Source organism: Podarcis melisellensis (assembly GCF_964234715.1).
Source record: "Podarcis melisellensis genome assembly, chromosome: 17".
Classification (NCBI taxonomy): domain Eukaryota; kingdom Metazoa; phylum Chordata; class Lepidosauria; order Squamata; family Lacertidae; genus Podarcis; species Podarcis melisellensis.
In genome coordinates this window covers 3393892-3411000 of record NC_138534.1, presented here as the reverse complement: position 1 = coordinate 3411000, position 17109 = coordinate 3393892, and the positions used below count along the sequence as shown (strand labels likewise).

General features: G+C 48.9%; 1 protein-coding gene across 4 annotated transcripts in view; it reads left to right on the top strand.

Moving 5' to 3' along the window:
- The window catches only part of FLNA (filamin A), a 67892-nt gene that overhangs the window by 37432 nt on the left and 13351 nt on the right, over window positions 1-17109 (top strand). The window contains exons 28-39 of one of the 4 annotated variants that reach the window (XM_081893590.1): window positions 94-250; window positions 1770-1959; window positions 2220-2243; window positions 5998-6245; window positions 10306-10413; window positions 13241-13331; window positions 14294-14434; window positions 14558-14686; window positions 15074-15247; window positions 15380-15541; window positions 15676-15879; window positions 16788-16940. In XM_081893590.1, the coding sequence (XP_081749716.1) occupies window positions 94-250; window positions 1770-1959; window positions 2220-2243; window positions 5998-6245; window positions 10306-10413; window positions 13241-13331; window positions 14294-14434; window positions 14558-14686; window positions 15074-15247; window positions 15380-15541; window positions 15676-15879; window positions 16788-16940 (1781 nt within the window). The remainder of the gene's footprint in view (window positions 1-93; window positions 251-1769; window positions 1960-2219; window positions 2244-5997; window positions 6246-10305; window positions 10414-13240; window positions 13332-14293; window positions 14435-14557; window positions 14687-15073; window positions 15248-15379; window positions 15542-15675; window positions 15880-16787; window positions 16941-17109) is intronic. The other 3 variants (XM_081893591.1, XM_081893592.1, XM_081893593.1) reach the window with 3 other exon arrangements.

Here is a 17109-nt window from a genome sequence, read left to right as displayed (position 1 = left end):
CCTGGAATTGAGGGATGGGGGTGTGGCCATTTCTGTCAGTTGCCTAACATTAACAGAGGCACTTCTCTCCCTCCCTCTTTTATATGCTCACAGTCCATTCAAGGTTAAGGTTCTTCCCACACATGATGCCAGCAAGGTAAAGGCTAGTGGCCCAGGACTGAACACAACAGGTGTGCCAGCCAGCCTGCCTGTGGAGTTCACAATTGATGCCAAGGATGCTGGAGAGGGCTTGCTGGCCGTCCAGATCACTGTAAGTGGAACAATGTCCAAAGGGGAGATGACTGTAGGTTGGGGGTTGTTGTGAGAAGGCCTTCAGGGCAGAGGGGTCGGTTCCACGGTAGATACTTGGGGGAGAAATCAATGGGAGATGATGTGGAAAATATGGGACAAGTCTGAAGGTACACATAAACTGCAGTCAGGTGGACTGTGAGCTCCTTCATTCAGTCACGTGGTGACACTGCCTTGTGGCAACATCCTCACTGATTTCTACAAGCCCTACGGTCACATAGCCATACTTGCTGTCTTGTACAGGAGTGGGAGCTTTGATAACATTTCCAAATGGCAGAAAACACTGCCTTGTTCATTTTCCAGAGCTTTCTGCCCTTGACTCAAGCTACCCTTCTCATCCTATACATAGAAGGGCCACCAACTCTGCACTTGTGAGAGTCTCTTGACTCCTGAGTATCCCACTGCAGCAAGACAGTAGATTTCAGTACCGTGGTGCCCCGCAAGACGAATGCCTCGCTAAATGAAAAACCCGCAAGACGAAAGGGTTTTCCGATTTTTAGCGGCTTCGCAAGACGAATTTCCCTATGGGCTTGCTTCGCAAGATGAAAGCCCATAGGGAAATCTCCGGGGACAGCGGGGAAGCGCAGCGCGCCTTCTCCTCTGTTCCCGGACCTGTCCTAAGGCTTGCGGTAGGAGGTCCGGGAACAGAGGACAAGGCGCGAAGGGCTTCTCTCTGTTCCCGGGGCTTGTGGTGGGAGGAAGGTTTTCCTCCCCACCGCCAACATTCAGAAGGCTGTTCTGAAGGCTGGCGGTGGGAAGAAAAGCCCTTCTCCCCCGCCAGCCTTCAGAAGAGTTCCCACCTAGGCTGCGGATAGCAGCCTGCTGCCCCACGCGAGGGGCGCTCTTAAGCGGAGCGCCCCGCGCACGGGGCAGACATTCGCTTGGGGAGCCCCCCGCCGGCCTTCAGAAGAGGTCGGGGGACAGACTGTCCCCGGACCTGGTCTGAAGGCGGTTTCCATAGGAACGCATTGATTGATTTTCAATGCATTCCTATGGGAAACCGTGCTTCGCAAGACGAAAAACTCGCAAGACGAAAAGACTTGCGGAACGAATTAATTTTGTCTTGCGAGGCACCACTGTACTCATTTTGACCCAGAGGTCTATAGTGGTGGCAAGCCTTAAGCTGAGCTTGCATCTAAAGCACAACAAGGGTTTTGTGTAGGCCACTGACCAATTTCACAACTCCTCCCTGGTAATCCCAGTTTATTCATGCCTTGCTCAGCCCCCCCCCTTTAAACATAAAATGTCCTTTCAGTGCTTTCCTATGTAACAGCAAGAAATGCACATGGAGGTGGCTGTCCTTCTTGTGCCACACTGGGTTCAAGTGGGTTTTCACTCATACAAATTCCTGTCAGATTCTCGTGACCATAACAACTTGGGGCAGGGACCTAGGTTTTGAATGGCTGCTGCAGTTGCCGCCTCTTAACTTGAAATGCTTGCCTTCCTTCTAAACCCCCCTTCCTGGGCTGTGCCGTGGCCAGGATCCTGAGGGCAAGCCCAAAAAAGCCACCATCCGTGACAACCAAGATGGCACCTACACTGTGTCGTATGTCCCAGACATGACCGGCCGGTACACTATCCTCATCAAGTATGGTGGGGATGAGATCCCCTACTCGCCGTACCGCATCCGGGCCCTGCCCACTGGCGACGCCAGCAAGTGCACCGTCACAGGTGAGCGCTCCTCCCAGGTGAGGGTCTTGTGGGGGGGTGAGGGCTGCTGGAGGGTGGGGCGAGCCACGCTAAAATAATGCCACGCCCTCCCACCACATTGATTGCTTTTTGCCGGGCACATCCGGCCACACCGCTCACCCACCGTGGGGAGGGAAATGCCACATTGCCTACGTTCTCCTGTGTTTTATTTTAATTGTGCACTGTTCCGTGTGATTCTTGTCTCACTCTGATTACCCTTGCTCTTTGCCCTTTCACCTCAGTGTCGATTGGAGGTCATGGGCTAGGTAAGCAGCTTGCTAATGGCTTCCTTCCCCCACCCCAAGTATGCCTGCCTGCCTGCTCTCGCTGCTTCCTTTTCTGCTGCATGGTCTCACACTGGCATTGGGCTCCACCTCTGCCCCAGGTCAGAGAGGAGAGGGCAGCCAGGCTTCCCTGCCCAAAGGGCTGGTTGGGCTGCTCCATCTGGAAGGGACCTCTTGTTCTCAAAGCAGGTGCCTGCTGAAAGCTGGGTCAGTTGCTAATATAGAACTTCACAGAACCTAGATAAAAGCTGCCATTTCCCTGGTTAGGCTATAAAAGAAGCATATGTATTCCTTGGTCTGTTAAAACTTGCCAGGACCAAAATGATCAGGCGGGCGCTTAAAGTGCAGTGCCACTGATTAAAGCTGCTAGTTCAGGGATTGGGGGGGGGGGCTGTGGCACTTGCAGTGGTGCACCTCTTCCCAGGCATAGCCCAGTGGTCAGGGATGATGAGAACTGTAGTCCCTATATCTGAAGGGACACAGCCCTGTTTTAGTTGTTGTTTGTTTTGGGCTTTTTAAAAAATGATCTCCCCTGTGCTTGCTGCTAAACAAGAACTGTTTTCAGTAGCTCCCTTTGATACCTGTTCCACTTTCAGCAAACATGTGATGAGGTTGAATGATAGGACTTGTGCCAGCCTAAGGAATGCCAGCTTTACAAGTAGCGCACGTGAAGACAGTTGGGGCCCGTACTTTGTCTTAACCCATTATGGACTGCTGAAATCAGTAGTGGCTCTTCAGGGTCCCAGGTAGAGAGAGGCCTTTTGCAGACCTGCTAGAGAAGCTGTTTCTTGAAGCAAAGATGCTAGGGGTCAAAACAGGGTCCTTCCTTTCTTTTTCATTTTTCAGTTTTTTTACTTGCAGAGATGAGCCACTAGTTTGCCCCTGCTGGAACATATTCACTTTTTGCTTCTTCCAGCAGGATATGATTGCTGTGAACTAAGCCTCTGCTTCAGAGGCAGAAAAGAGACAACTTTTGGGGAGGGAGAGCTGGAAGCCGTGCATTTTCTCCAACCCTAGCCATTGATAGGAAGCAAGGAGGTGGATCTGAATGTTAGTGGTGGGTTGGATTATGGCTGTCATGGTACATTTCCCCCTTCCACCCCCTTCTCTCCACCCTCCCTGCCTCCCCAAATAGTCCTCTCCTACCCTTTGCCTCCCTCTCCATCTTCCATCTCCTGCTGTGCTTGCCTAATGAGGGGCGTGAGCTTGTGAATCAGGAAATGGATCAGGTACATGCATGTTTCTTAACTCCGGGGAAGGCTTCTGTCTACAGGCAGGCATGTTGCAAGCATTGTGGTGGCTCAGGGGACCACTTAGGTTTGTGGGAGTCCTTGTTGACGTTGTCTTGGCTTTCCACAAGAAGTGTGCTTCAGAGGTCTGTATCAGGCACGTGAACGGATTTTGTTTGCCACATTTCTTGCTGTCAAATAGCTTGAAAACTCTGAGCAGTTCACAAGAATAAGAGGCTAAAACTGTAACACATAAAAATCTAAAACAACTACAGAATAAATTATTATTTATACCCTGCCCTTCCCAGCCAAGACGGGCGGCTCACACCAAGTATAAAACAATTGATTAAAATACAACTTAAAAACAAGATTAAAATACAACATTAAAATGCAGCCTCATTTCAGTAGAAACTCAAATCAAAAACAAAAATGTCATCAAACCAAAGCAAAAGCAACAGAGCAGCAACACTTCTTTTAAATGCAAAGGCCCTGGGAGCATTGAAACGTCTTTTCCTATCATCCAAAAGATCAGTGCGGGTGCCAGGCGAGTCTCTTTGGAGAGGGCATTCCGCAGCCCAGGTGCCCCCACTGGAAAGGTCATCAGGGTGAATTCCTGGCAGCAGCTTCAGACCATCTTCAGGGAAGCTCGGTTCCCCACCCCAAGTGTAAGGGGAAAATAACACCTCATGGTCTTCCTAAGCAGATCATAAGCTGCAGATAGAGCCCGAGACCACAGTGAAGAAACATCATTATTTATTCAATTTATTTACTGTCCTTTATTAATGACACATTACAGAACATCAGTGATAAAAACATAATAAAAAAGCATACTGGCAGACAGCCTAATAATAAAATAGTCATCATCATAACAGTCCTCTCCCCCCCCCCCCCCCGCATTTTTCCAGGCTGTAGGCCATAGCCATAGGCCTGGGTAAAGAGGAATGTTTTTGCCTGGTGCCTAAACATGCACTATCTCATCTCCCCCCCCCCCCCACTTGCATCCTCCAAGCAGCTTGAGAGGCAAACTGGTAGCCCACGGCTTGTCTTTGCTATCCAGAGGGCTTAGGAGTCAAATTTGGCTGGACATAAATCTAAACATTTCCCCTTCCCAGCACTCATTCCCAAAAACACACTCTCATAGCCAGCACTAGGGGCCCAGTTTTTATTATTGTGTGTGTAGCTCTGATCATGATTTGCCATTTTACAATAGGAACCTAAGCCAACAATAGAAATCTCGATTCAGCTTGAACTTGATGCTGATGTGATGAGGGGAGAACCCAAACATTATACTTACAGCAGCTTCTCTGTTAGCAGTGTTGTTGCTTTTGGAAATCTCTTTAAGCCAGAGCCCTCTCTGTAAGAAGGATTAACCCACTGTGGTGCCTTCCAGATCTTGTTGGGCAAGCTCCCATTGGCTCCAGTTTCTGTGGCCATTGGTCAGGTAGGATGGGAGCTCGAGGGCACCATGTTGGCTGCCTCATGTTGGCTGCCTTTAAGCTAGTTTGAAAGTCTGTGGCTCAAAATCTCCTCTTGTGCTTTGATTGCATAGGGTTTGTTCTTCAGTGAAAACAAGCACTTCCTTGGCATTGGCCAACCCCTAGTTACCCAAAGCTGTAACATCCCTTGCTTTATGAACAACCAATGCTGCTGCTGCTGGGGTCCAATCATGGCTTTAGTTGCCTTAACTACATCTTGCTTTAGTCCTTTTTTAAAAATGTGATGTTATCTGACTGTTTCCTTGGGGGCTTGGTGTCAGATGGCAAGAGTTGGGTCTGATCCAGCTCCCAGCCTCCTGTGCAAGCTGAAAGGGTTTTTTAACCCCCACCTCAACACAATTGGTGTGGGGGCTCTGACAGCCTCTCCTCTGCACCTCAACCACCTTCTCCCTTGCATGAACACATCTGAAAATGGGAGTGAGGCACTGAGGTGCATTGGAGAAGAGTGTCTGGTAGATAGTGGTGGGTGGGTGGGTAACATATCTTGGCTGAGTTCTAAACATTGTCCGGCCAAAAACTTAACTGCTGACCAGGCTTTGGTATTGGCTGGAACAGCCATCATTTTGAGCCAATTGTGGTGTCTGCAAATGCAGGCCTCTCATGTGAATGCACGTATTCCTGGAAAGAGCTGAGGTGCACCAGCAAGTGTGAACTGGCCCTAGTGTTCCAGCCTGTGTTTTCCTACTTGCAGAGTTTCCTTTCATTCTCTGTCATCCATTGTAAAAGCCTTTGGCTTTATACAATGAAACTGATCACTTGTACTTGCAACTGAATGGGTGAATATAGTCCATTGGTAAGGTGCTCTGTTTTGACCTACAGTGGCTTAATTCATCTATGCAGTATTGGTCCTCCCACAATTTGGTCAACCTGCCCTCTGTCTCAAAGTCCCCATGAGGCCATGTCAGCTGGTATAAGAGGCTGGGAGCTTAGGGAGACCCATGGTGCATGATGGGAAGGAGTTGGGAATTGGACTCAAGTTCTCCATTCCTCATTGGCTTTCCCTTCTGCCAGGAGCCGGCATTGGGCCCACCATCCAAATTGGTGAGGAGACGGTGATCACGGTGGATGCCAAGGCTGCCGGGAAGGGCAAGGTGACTTGCACAGTATGCACTCCTGATGGCACAGAGGTGGACGTGGATGTGGTGGAAAATGAGGACGGCACCTTTGACATCTTCTACACGGCGCCCCAGCCAGGCAAATATGTCATCTGTGTGCGCTTCGGAGGAGAGCACATTCCCAACAGTCCTTTCCAGGTTACGGTGAGTCTTGGGGTGACCAGGGAGCAGTATGTGGCCAGAGGTGTCTGGTTCAGCAAAGGGCTTAATGGCTAGCACGGTGCTGATGTTGGAAGGCTCATAAATGTGTGCAAGGTCAAGTCTTGTCCTGCGGTAGTTCTGCCTCCTTTAAATGAGTGATAATGGAACTTCCTGCCATATTGACTTAGAAGCCCAGGAACTGTGGTGGTGAGATGATTTTACCTGAAAGAGCGGGGGCAGTATTAGCAAAGGAGCTCGGTCTTTGTTTCGGATACTTCTTGTGTGTGTCTCCCCAAACTTGTGACATGTTAGATGGAACACTTCTCCTGGCACTGAGTTCAGATCTAAGCCCTGGGCTACATCTGAGCTGGTTAACATGAATGAACATACATACATACATGCATGGGAAGTGGGAGGTGTGTCCCCTTGTCAAAAAAAAGCTCATGTGCATTCTAGATCTGAGAATTATACGTTCTGGGCTCTGCTTGTTTGCTCTAGGGTTGCATGTTCTCAATGGCAAAAATCCAAAATCCTGCAGAAAGGAGGCTCTGTTCAGACTAATTGGGGTTGTTGGGGTTTTTTTAGAAGAAACTGCATCCATGATCAGATTAGAAATATAGTGGTTGTTCCCCGTTCCCCCCAAATAGAGGGTGTCATAAGAGCACAGGCAGAGGGAGAAGTTATGTGCAGTGCAGCATAGCATATAGAATGCTCCCAGCTGCTGAAACAAAAGCTGCTGAAAACTCCACCTCAGCCTCAGATTTTGCCACATTGCAGTCTTGGGGGCCAGACACATTATTTTAAACAGATCATTGGTATGTCCAGTTTTATAACCTTCTGCTTTTTGAGGGGTGGGGGTATGGTAACTTCAGGGCAGAACTTGCTCTGTTTCTTGCCTTTAGGTACTCTTTGCCAGGAGCAGATGTCTTAGTTTGCTTCAGAATAATCAAGTGGGCAGCCCCCTGCTCACTTCTATGGTGGATACATGTGCATTGGGTGGCAGAAAAAGCTGTGCTGCTCTGATGTATAGATTGTTTATCTTGTTATTTCATAAAATTTATACACCCCTTGATGGTAAAAACAATCTATATTTGCTCCCTCTGCTCTTATTTGTGTGGTGAGGAGATCAAGTAAAAGGGATCATTACTCAGAAGTAGCAGAATTCTCATCTGCAGATGGGAAATTGCATTTTTGAAGGCTTCTCAATGTACACTCCCTGCCTGTGGTGTAGTACTGCAGCATAGGGGCCATTTCTGGGGGGACCTGGGTGCCGAGGCACCCACAAAATTTTCACTGGGTCCTGGGGGGGCACCCCAATGCAGCGCACGCATGACATTTCATGGTGCGCCAAGGCACAATGGGGCTCGTTGCAGCCACAGGAGGGACCGTTGGGCCCCATCAGCCCCCCTCAGGCCATGTGAAGACATGCGTGTAACATGCTGGGCACCCACAACGTGAGGTGGAACCCGGTGTACGTGTACAGCAGCATGTGATTTTAATGTACCCCTCTGTCTAATGATCTTCCTCTGTGCTACTACTTTTGAAAAAAATAGGGTTCCTTGAAATTTCTACTGACTGAGGGCTTATCCACACTTACTTTTTCCTCCAGGCATAAATGTACTTAAAAACTCGTGTATGTCAGAGTGTTTTTCTCTCACCTTGCCCTGGAGCTTTCTCCACCAAAACCTGCTCTTTAGTGCTCAATCGGAGCAAAGGTTGATTTGGGTTTCCTGCGGATTGCCGTTTGCTCCAATTGAGCTTTAAAGCAGTGGCAGACCTTGGGGCCCCCAATTTCAGCGTCACCCTGTGCAACACCAAAATTTGGCACACTCCCCACCTCTTGCCTCTTTCATTCTGTGTAATAGTTGTGCTCCCAAGGCTCCACGCCAAGGGCAGCCAAATAGGCCACGCTTCCCTAAACCTGCCTCTGTTTAAAGAGTGGGTTTCCGTGGGGAAAAGCCGTGAGCAAAAAGAAGGTGCTTGGACACCATGCCTAGAAAAAGTAGAGGGAAAGTAAGTGTGGATAAGCCCGTATTCTGCACAATGTGTTTATCTGGAGCCCAGCGTCAAATATGTTACATTCAAATTGCATCGATGTGAAAGATCCAAAAAATGTGTTTTGTGTTTTTTTTAAAAAAAATGTGAGCTAGGAACTTGCACACAAATGTTACATGCACGCACACACACAAAACTTGTCCTGCTGTAACATGTGACTCATTGGTTGGCTTTTGTAGACCCAGCCTTCCTGTTTAATGCATTACTCACTCTTTCCAGGTTCCAATGCAAAAGGAACCCTCTGGCTCAGTCACAGAACGTGGAGGAAGGGAGGAAGTGGTTGGGAAGGGACAGTGTCCCTTTTTTCTTTATGGGCATTGTCTTGTGTGTGTTAGAAACAAGCAAGCAAATGTCCCTCCGCCAGGGAAGTTTTGACTCAGTGGAAAGCATTTTTGAACCTGATTTCTTCCTCTTCCTCTCTTACCCCACCTCATAGCCAAGAAACTGGAGTCTCTCCACTTGAGCACAGATTTCTTGCACAACTGAACTTCTGCTTTAACTCTGTTAAAAGCATCACCAGCAACAAAAACCCGTTAATATTCTTCTTCCCCACCTCCATTTCATCCTTAACATTTTTATAGCACTTGCAGAGTTCAATAGGCCTAGCTGAGTCCCAGGAAAAATTGCCTAGGATCGCAACCAGGACCGGCCCAGAACATTTTTCTCCCTGAGGCTCTGTGTGTTGTGTGTTCTTTTCCCCTAGTTCTGCTGTAATTCAGTACTACATCACAGTAGTAGCTTATACCCATGAATTATAGAATTTCAGAGTTAGAAGGGACCCCAAGGGTTATCTAGTCCAACCCCCTGCAATGCAGGATCAAGGTTCCCCATCCAATTGGAAACCATACCGGACCCTGCTTAGCTTTGCACATGTGCTAGCACCTACCTTATTACCCAGATTTTTCTGGAGTTCTCCTGCCCCGCCCCCTACAAAGTGTCTCTGCAGAATAAAACAAGTCCTGCCTATCTTAACTCTTCTAGTCATTTATTTGCATCCACTTCATGCAGGCTTCTTAAAATGGCACAATCCCTCCCTAGGGAATAGAATGGCTATGACAGAAAATCCAGATCATAATTCATTCAGCAGGGTGTTCTCCCCCCCACACACACCTCCAGCTCTATCCCTGAGAGCTATAAGGTGTGTGTGAACTTCCCATAAAATAGCCAGAAGACTTTTTAGCATTGCAGTTTCCTGTGCTTTTTGTGCGCAAAAGGAGAAACTCCATTCTCAGGCCGCATTTTTGGGCTGTCTCCCTGCCCTAGACATAAATTGGCACCACGTTGCAACATGTGCGTTTCAGGCAATGAGATCATTATTTTGCGTTGGCAAACAGAATTGGTTTCCTTGTGCAGGCCTGGTCATACAATACTCCAGCTACATGCAAACTTGAAATACTTTGCACCAGAGTGTGTGGCTTCTATAATTGTGGACATTATTTTTGGGTGGGGGCTCACAGGGGCGCTGTCACTCCCCATCACCTTTTTCCTGGTGTACCTGTGTTATAGCACAGTTAGACTTTCTGAACATCTAATCTTAGGTTTCCTTTGAAAAGCAAGTTCCTAGCTCCATTGATTGTTTGCTACTTTGGGTGAGGGGTGCGTGTGTGGATGCCAGATTCAAGCCCTTTCTGAAGCAAATAATTCTCAAAACAATCATAGGTGCCCTATGTTGCCATATTGCTGTGGGAGATACGTGTGGGATACTATCCTCTGGCAAAGAGCTATATCTGAGAGAAGGATTGTTTTGTGCAATAATGACCGAGCATTGAAGGTTTTTTCTTTTTTAATTTTTTTTTTACTGTTTTTGCAAAGGGGCTGGACTTGTCCCAGGGAGATGGTGGTTATGGGATGACATGATGGCAGCATGCTTGCCAGAAAGGGCCACTGGGCTGTTTCCCCTGTTCCTGTGGTTTTAAGTTCTGAAATGGAAGCACGGCAGGGTTGCCCTGGCCCTGAGCCGGCCTCTCCACTGGTCCGTTCTAACACTCTTGCCCCATTCCTGCCACAGGCCCTGGATGGTGAGCGCACGACCCCCCAGCAGATGGCCCAGCCGATGCGGGCCCCACCCTACGCATATCCACCTGGTGCACAGCAGCCCTGGGGACCGGCAGTAACAGTTCAGTTTCTTGGAGGAAAAGCTAGCCCAGGGCATTCTGGGTGGGGGGAGCACCCCATGGAATTCAGCCGCCTCTGCTTTGCGCTGTTTGCCACTGCTTGGGAGGGGGGAGCTGGTTTTCTGCTTGAGGTCGCAAGATCAAAGGTTCCCTGCTCCTTTAAACAAAAACATCTGGTGGCAGGGTTAGATTATGAACCCACATCTGGAAACTGCAGATGGGTTAGAACGTGCGCCAAGAAATGGAAACCCACTCCCAGGAAAGCCTTTGCCCTGAGAGTTGTTGAAACTGATGTTCAAATTATTGTTTTTTCCATTTTTGGTGATTCTTGGTGGAAACAATGCAGGGTTTCCCAAACTTGGATCTCCAGCTGTTTTTGGATTGCAGTTCGCATGATCCCTGAGCACTGGTCCTGCTAGCTAAGGGTGATGGAAGTTGTAGTCCAACAACAGCTGGAGACCCAAGTTTGGGAAACCCGGATCTAACCCCAATGCTCTCCTCTGCCAGAGCTCCTGAGGAGCATCTGCTAGTTGGGTTTCCTTCCCAGGAGCAGCAGCAGCAGCAGTGACTTTCTCCTTTTCTCTGGCAGTTCTGAGGCCTTCTGCACACAAAGCAGGTTGCCTGTCACTGAGCTACAGGTCTCTCTCCTTGGCATTACAGGCAAGCTGTGACTCTGTTTGCGCTTGCAGCTGAACTAGACACAGTGCCATTCACAAAACTCGCAGTTGTTTGTTTCCAAAATGAAGAGTAAGCAAGGGGGCCACCAACCCAGACCAAAACTACGGTGGGGGCAAAGGGCTAATTGTCCCCTGGGTCTAGAATCTGGAGGAAGCCTCATCAGGAGGAGATGGCCTAAAGGACATTCCTTCACTGAATGGGAAAGTCACTAAGTTTCAAGACCAACTTTTCTGAGGCAGCAACTTAAAAAAAAACTGAGCCAGGAGACAATTCACCATTTCCACAAACTTTGTGATCTTGGGCTTACAATCCTTGGAAATAGCTGCCTTTTATTGAGCAGCTGTGAGTCACTCACACTCACACACACACACACACACACACACACACACACACACAGTGTCCAACGCTAGAAGCCGTGTCAACTAGGATGAGAATCAGAGCAGAATCAACGCAGTTTGAAACTCTGCTTCCTTTGCTTGTGCAGAAAGCTTTTGTGGGGTGGGGCAGTGGCTCTGCTCCTGCAAATGCCCCACAAGAACCCAAGCAGTGGGCTTTGTGCCTCTTTTGGGTGGTCTGTCTGATGCCCTGTGCAGACTCTTCATCACTTCTCTCTCTTGCCCCCAACTTTGCTTTGATGCTAACGCAGGTGGGCTGCTTCCAGACGCAACTTTATGGGCACCTCTTCTCCCCCACCCTTGCTTGGCCTCTCCCACACCTGAATTCCAAGGGGGGAAGAGACCCCCCAGAATGTGACCGGATCGGGGCTTTTCCCAGGGTGTCTTTGTCTTTGAGGTCACATCGCTTTCTCTCTTGATGCCGGGGAGGGGGGCCATCTGTGCTTTGTATGTCGTCCTTGTCAATACCTCCATTCTTTTTTTGGGGAGGGTCCTGCCAAGTCATATCTCAGGCAGGTTGTGTGATGTTCACCTTTCCAGGATGCAAAGAAGGATTCTTCTGTCCCCTGGGGGGGGGCATGGCTAGCGTTTGTCCTGGGCAGACACAATTGGGAGTCTTACTTAGCTGGCATCCTTGTAACTGCTGATAGACATATCTCGGGGGGGGGGGAGTGGGCCTTCCATATATTGTTGTTGTCCTCCCAACTCCCATCAGCACCAGCTGGAACAGTCAGTACTTGGGGATGATGGGAGTTGTAGTCCAGCAATATCTGGAGGGTCACACAGGTTCCCCAACTGTGCTGCAACAGCTGGCTGCACATCGGTGGAATTCCACTCCAGTGAAACACAGCCACATTTGGGACAATCACTGCCAAACAAATGGGGCAGTGCAGCATGGGTGTGTGTGTTGTAGAGTAGTAACTCCTTCCTGCATTAGTGCCTTACAGTGCTGTCCTTTTCAGCTGATGATCATAAAACTGGCATTCACTTTCTCTCCTGTGGATGAAATATTCAGCTACCAAATGACAGGGCCATGGCGGTGGGGACAGAATGAGCTGCACAGAAGCAACTGCTCTACTTTCCACTTGTTGCGCAACTCCCAGATACTACAGCGGATGCCACCCCATTGGGAATGCTTCCTGAAACAGCTCTAAAACCAAACCAAACTCCCTCAGCTTCTGTTTGAGCCCACCATGGAATAGAAAGGGGGCAGGGGGAATAAGTGTCATCTCTCCAGAAATGTGTTCTTGAACTAGGAACAAAACCAAAATTGAGTTCTGGCTCTTGCCAGCTTGAGTGTGTTGTATCCCAGGACCTCTTTCTGCACTGAGCAGCTGTTGGAATGGCTCTCTCGGTATGTAAAATGACTGCTGAGCTCCACTTCAGAACCCAGCATTGTGCTTAGTTCAAGAATCTGACTCCAAAACTCTCCCAAGCCAATGTTTGCAATACAAACTTACCAAAGCAAACCTGAAATTTAAAAGCATTTAAAGGGAAGAAGGTCCACCAAATCCATTTTTATGCAACAGCTCAGGTGGCTTCCTGGCCAGCTTGCCTGTCTAGAGACTCTTTCTCTCCCCCGACTGTCTGGTACCTGGTGGCTTTTCAAGGTCTGTCTTTGTCTGCTCCATGTTCCATCGCTGTTTATGAACTCCTGCCATTTCTTCCCATCCCTCCTTGTCTTGTCTGGCTCTCGAAAAAGCAAAAACGATTCTCATTGCTGTGCTGGGTTGGGGGGTGCCTCTGTCTTTTCCAGGCAACAGACCGTCCTGTCAATGGACTGGATGCCGGACTGCGGCCTTTCGACTTGGTCATTCCTTTTACCATCAAGAAAGGAGAGATCACAGGTAATGGGATGGGAGGGGGATGGGATCAAAGTGGTTTAGGACTCTGCCTTTTACAGAGGTCAGGGCATTAATTTATAGCCAGGCTGTGTTTTGAGCAATATTCTTGGAGCACAGAATGTAAATGGAGGCAAAACTCAGCTTCCTGATCTCTGTTAAGTTCCTAGTCCTTGTGGCACTTAAGGTAGATTGTGAAGCATATGGCAGTGTCTGGCAAGATCAGAGGGCTGCCTGAATAACGGTTTATAGTGGCTGGGGTGGGGGCTTCAGTGCCCTTTCTGTTTCTGTTTTTTGTTTTGCCCTCTCCATAACTAGCATAAATGGAATAAGCTCTAGAAGGTTTTATGCAGATTCTGGTTCTCTTGATAAAGGATATGGGTTACCTGGGTGCAGAACATTTGATGCAGAACACCAAACTTTCCTAGTTTGCTTCAGGACAGTCTGAAAATATAGCTGTAGCACTCGCTGTTACATGCCCTGGCCTATTGTATATAAGGATTTGGATATAGATCTTAATCATGTCTCCATCCTTGGTAGCATATTTTTATCTCTAAGAGTCATGGAGCTGGAAGGGACCCAAAGTCTAACCTCTTAGTCCAACCTATGCAGGTCTAAATATCTAGAAAGCTTATCTACTTCCTCACCTCAGATTAATCTGTTGATGGCGTAGCAAATAGAGCTTTGCCAAACCAGTTCAATTTTTCAAACTCCTAGGATTGCAGCATATTAAATGTCTCTTCTTTCAACAGCTCTATGAAAGGTAGATGGAATTACAGCTTTACATGAATCCAGTGGCCTAGCTAAGCCCAGTGAATTGTGGACCAGTGATTTTAATCCCGGCCCCCTTAAAATGTCCTCTCTGGGGTCCTTGCAAAAAACAGATTCCTGGGTCCTTGCATTCCTACGCTGGTGAACAGAACCCACCAGCTTAAAAGTGCTTTCTGTGGTTTTCTCCCTCCCCACAGGTGAGGTGCGCATGCCCTCTGGCAAGGTGGCAAAGCCAGACATCACAGACAACAAGGATGGCACAGTGACAGTGCGCTACGCCCCCACAGAGGCTGGCTTGCATGAGATGGACATCCGTTACGACAACATGCACATCCCAGGTAACACACACAAAAAGGTGTTTGGCTCTGAAATTACCAAGCTCACGTTGGTTGGAGCAACTAAATGTGTGCTAGTAGGTATCTACAAGATGTTGATGCCATACCCTCCTCCCACCTCCATAGGTAGCCCACTGCAGTTCTATGTGGACTACGTCAACAGTGGCCACGTGACTGCTTATGGACCGGGACTCATCCATGGGGTAGTCAACAAGCCAGCAGTCTTCACCGTCAACACAAAAGATGCAGGAGAAGGTGAGTCCGCAAGGCCCACTTGGTGCTTGGAACTGCTCCTGCCCTCTGGTTTTCTGGCCATTTGGGCAAGGCTGTTGATGCTTCTGCTCTGTGCACACAGTAGCTGCCTGATCCCTCCATTCCTTGCTGCAGGGAAGCAGCAGCGAAAATAGGTTTAGGATTGTGTGCTCTTAACAAATCTGTTATTGAGATGCCTAGCAAAATCAAATATGCAAACTTGTATAGTCACACACACACACACACACACACACTCTTTCTGGGGGCGGGGTCTGCCTTGATTTTCAGCACAGGAGCACACTGCCCTATTTTGGGGCTGGCTCAGTTACTGGGGCACTAGGGCTAATGGATCTTCCCGTGCTTGATGTCTGATGTTCTGCTTGTTTCCAGGCGGTCTCTCTCTGGCCATCGAAGGCCCCTCCAAGGCTGAGATTGGCTGCACTGATAACCAGGATGGCACTTGCACAGTGTCGTATCTTCCCGTTCTGCCTGGCGACTACAACATATTGGTGAAATACAATGACAAACACATCCCAGGAAGTCCCTTCACTGCCAAGATTACTGGTGAGATCTGGGGCTGGCCCACCTGGGCTAATTAAGGAAAGAAGGGGGCGGGTGGTACGCTCACACTGAAGGGGAAGGTAGGCTGCAGGCCCACCATGACGGCACAATGCCTGCCTTTCTCTGCTTCTGCAGGAGATGACACGATGCGCATGTCCCATCTCAAAGTGGGCTCCTCTGCCGACATCCCCTTGAACATCACCGAGACGGACCTGAGCCAGCTGACAGCCACCGTGATCCCACCTTCTGGTCGTGAGGAGCCTTGTCTGCTCAAACACCTACGCAATGGGCATGTTGGTGAGTGACCGAGAAGACCTCCGCTTTTCTGCTTATGTCTCAAGCCGATTGGCAGAGCTCATGGGTAGAAGAAAAGTTTATATAGGTATAACGATTCTCTTTTGCTTCTTCCTTTCCACCCCATCTTTCTGTAGGAATTTCTTTTGTCCCCAAAGAGATTGGAGAGCACATTGTGAACATCAAGAAGAATGGGCTGCACATCCCCAACAGCCCCATCACAGTGATGATCAGCCAGTCTGAAATTGGCGATGCCAGCCGCGTCAGGGTCTCTGGCCCAGGGCTCAGCGAGGGACGGACATTTGAACCTTCAGAGTTCATTATTGACACAAGAGATGCTGGTATGCAGGTTTATAATCCTTTGGTTCAAAGACAAGGGCTACTCGCCATGGTGGCTGTCCTGTCGGAGGGACCAGTTGCTGGGAGTGGCAGGTGGGGCGAGTGCTGGCAAGCTTCGTTTGGGCATCTGGTTGACCACTGTTGGGCTAAGGTGGGCCCTCTGGCCTGATCCATCAGGGCTCTTTAGTTCTTATTGCTCTTGGGGAGCAGTACACCAGAAACACAAATCACTAAGTCAATAAGATCCTTGGTTTGTTTTCATCTCTTCCACCCCACTGATCCAATCTGTTTCACCATGATGACGCTGGCTATTTGTCCTCCAGCTGACAAGCCCCATCTTTGGCTAGCCTGATGTTCAGGAATAGACATGGGAAAGGTAGCATACTGGTGTTCTACTGCTCCATGCATACTAGTTACAACCCTATGTGCATAGGTGTTTAGAGAAGCCCTTCTTGAAAAGTGGACCATGTGACTTTTGCAGGATGTACTGTTATGTGAGCAAGGTAGACTAAAGAGTAAAAAGGAGGGTACAAAAAGAGGAGATTGCAAAAAGAATTCGGAATCCCTGGAGGAAGTGGGATCCCTGAAGTGCATCTCAGTGGCCGAGCTCTCAAGTGCTTTTCACTCTTGCAACTGTTTCCAAAGCACAGTGTGTGTTCATATGTACGTGCCTGTATGCACATGTATAGCTCATGGTAAAGGTAAAGGGACCCCTGACCATTAGGTTCCGTCATGGCCGACTCTGGGGTTGCGGCGCTCATCTCGCTTTATTGGCTGAGGGAGCTGGCGTGCAGCTTCCGGGTCATGTCGCCAGCATGACTAAGCCGCTTCTGGCGAACCAGAGCAGCGCATGGTGGTGATGTCCAAACATATAACAAAGCCCTCTTACTACAAACTGCCTCTCTCTTAGGTTATGGTGGGCTGAGCTTGTCCATTGAAGGCCCCAGTAAGGTCGACATCAATACTGAGGACCTAGAGGATGGTACTTGCAAAGTCACGTATTGTCCAACAGAGCCTGGCAACTACATCATCAACATCAAGTTTGCAGACCAGCATGTTCCAGGTGCGGGTAGTCTCCTCTTTGGCGGGTTGTTGCATGGGGCGAGGGGAGCAAAGGTGCGTTCAGGAAGTGCTGGTGGGACCCTAGAACATGTCTCCAATTGAAGATGGGACAAAGGTGTCCGTAATACTTGGGTTGCTGGAACAGATTGCAAGTTACCTTCCAGTGCTTG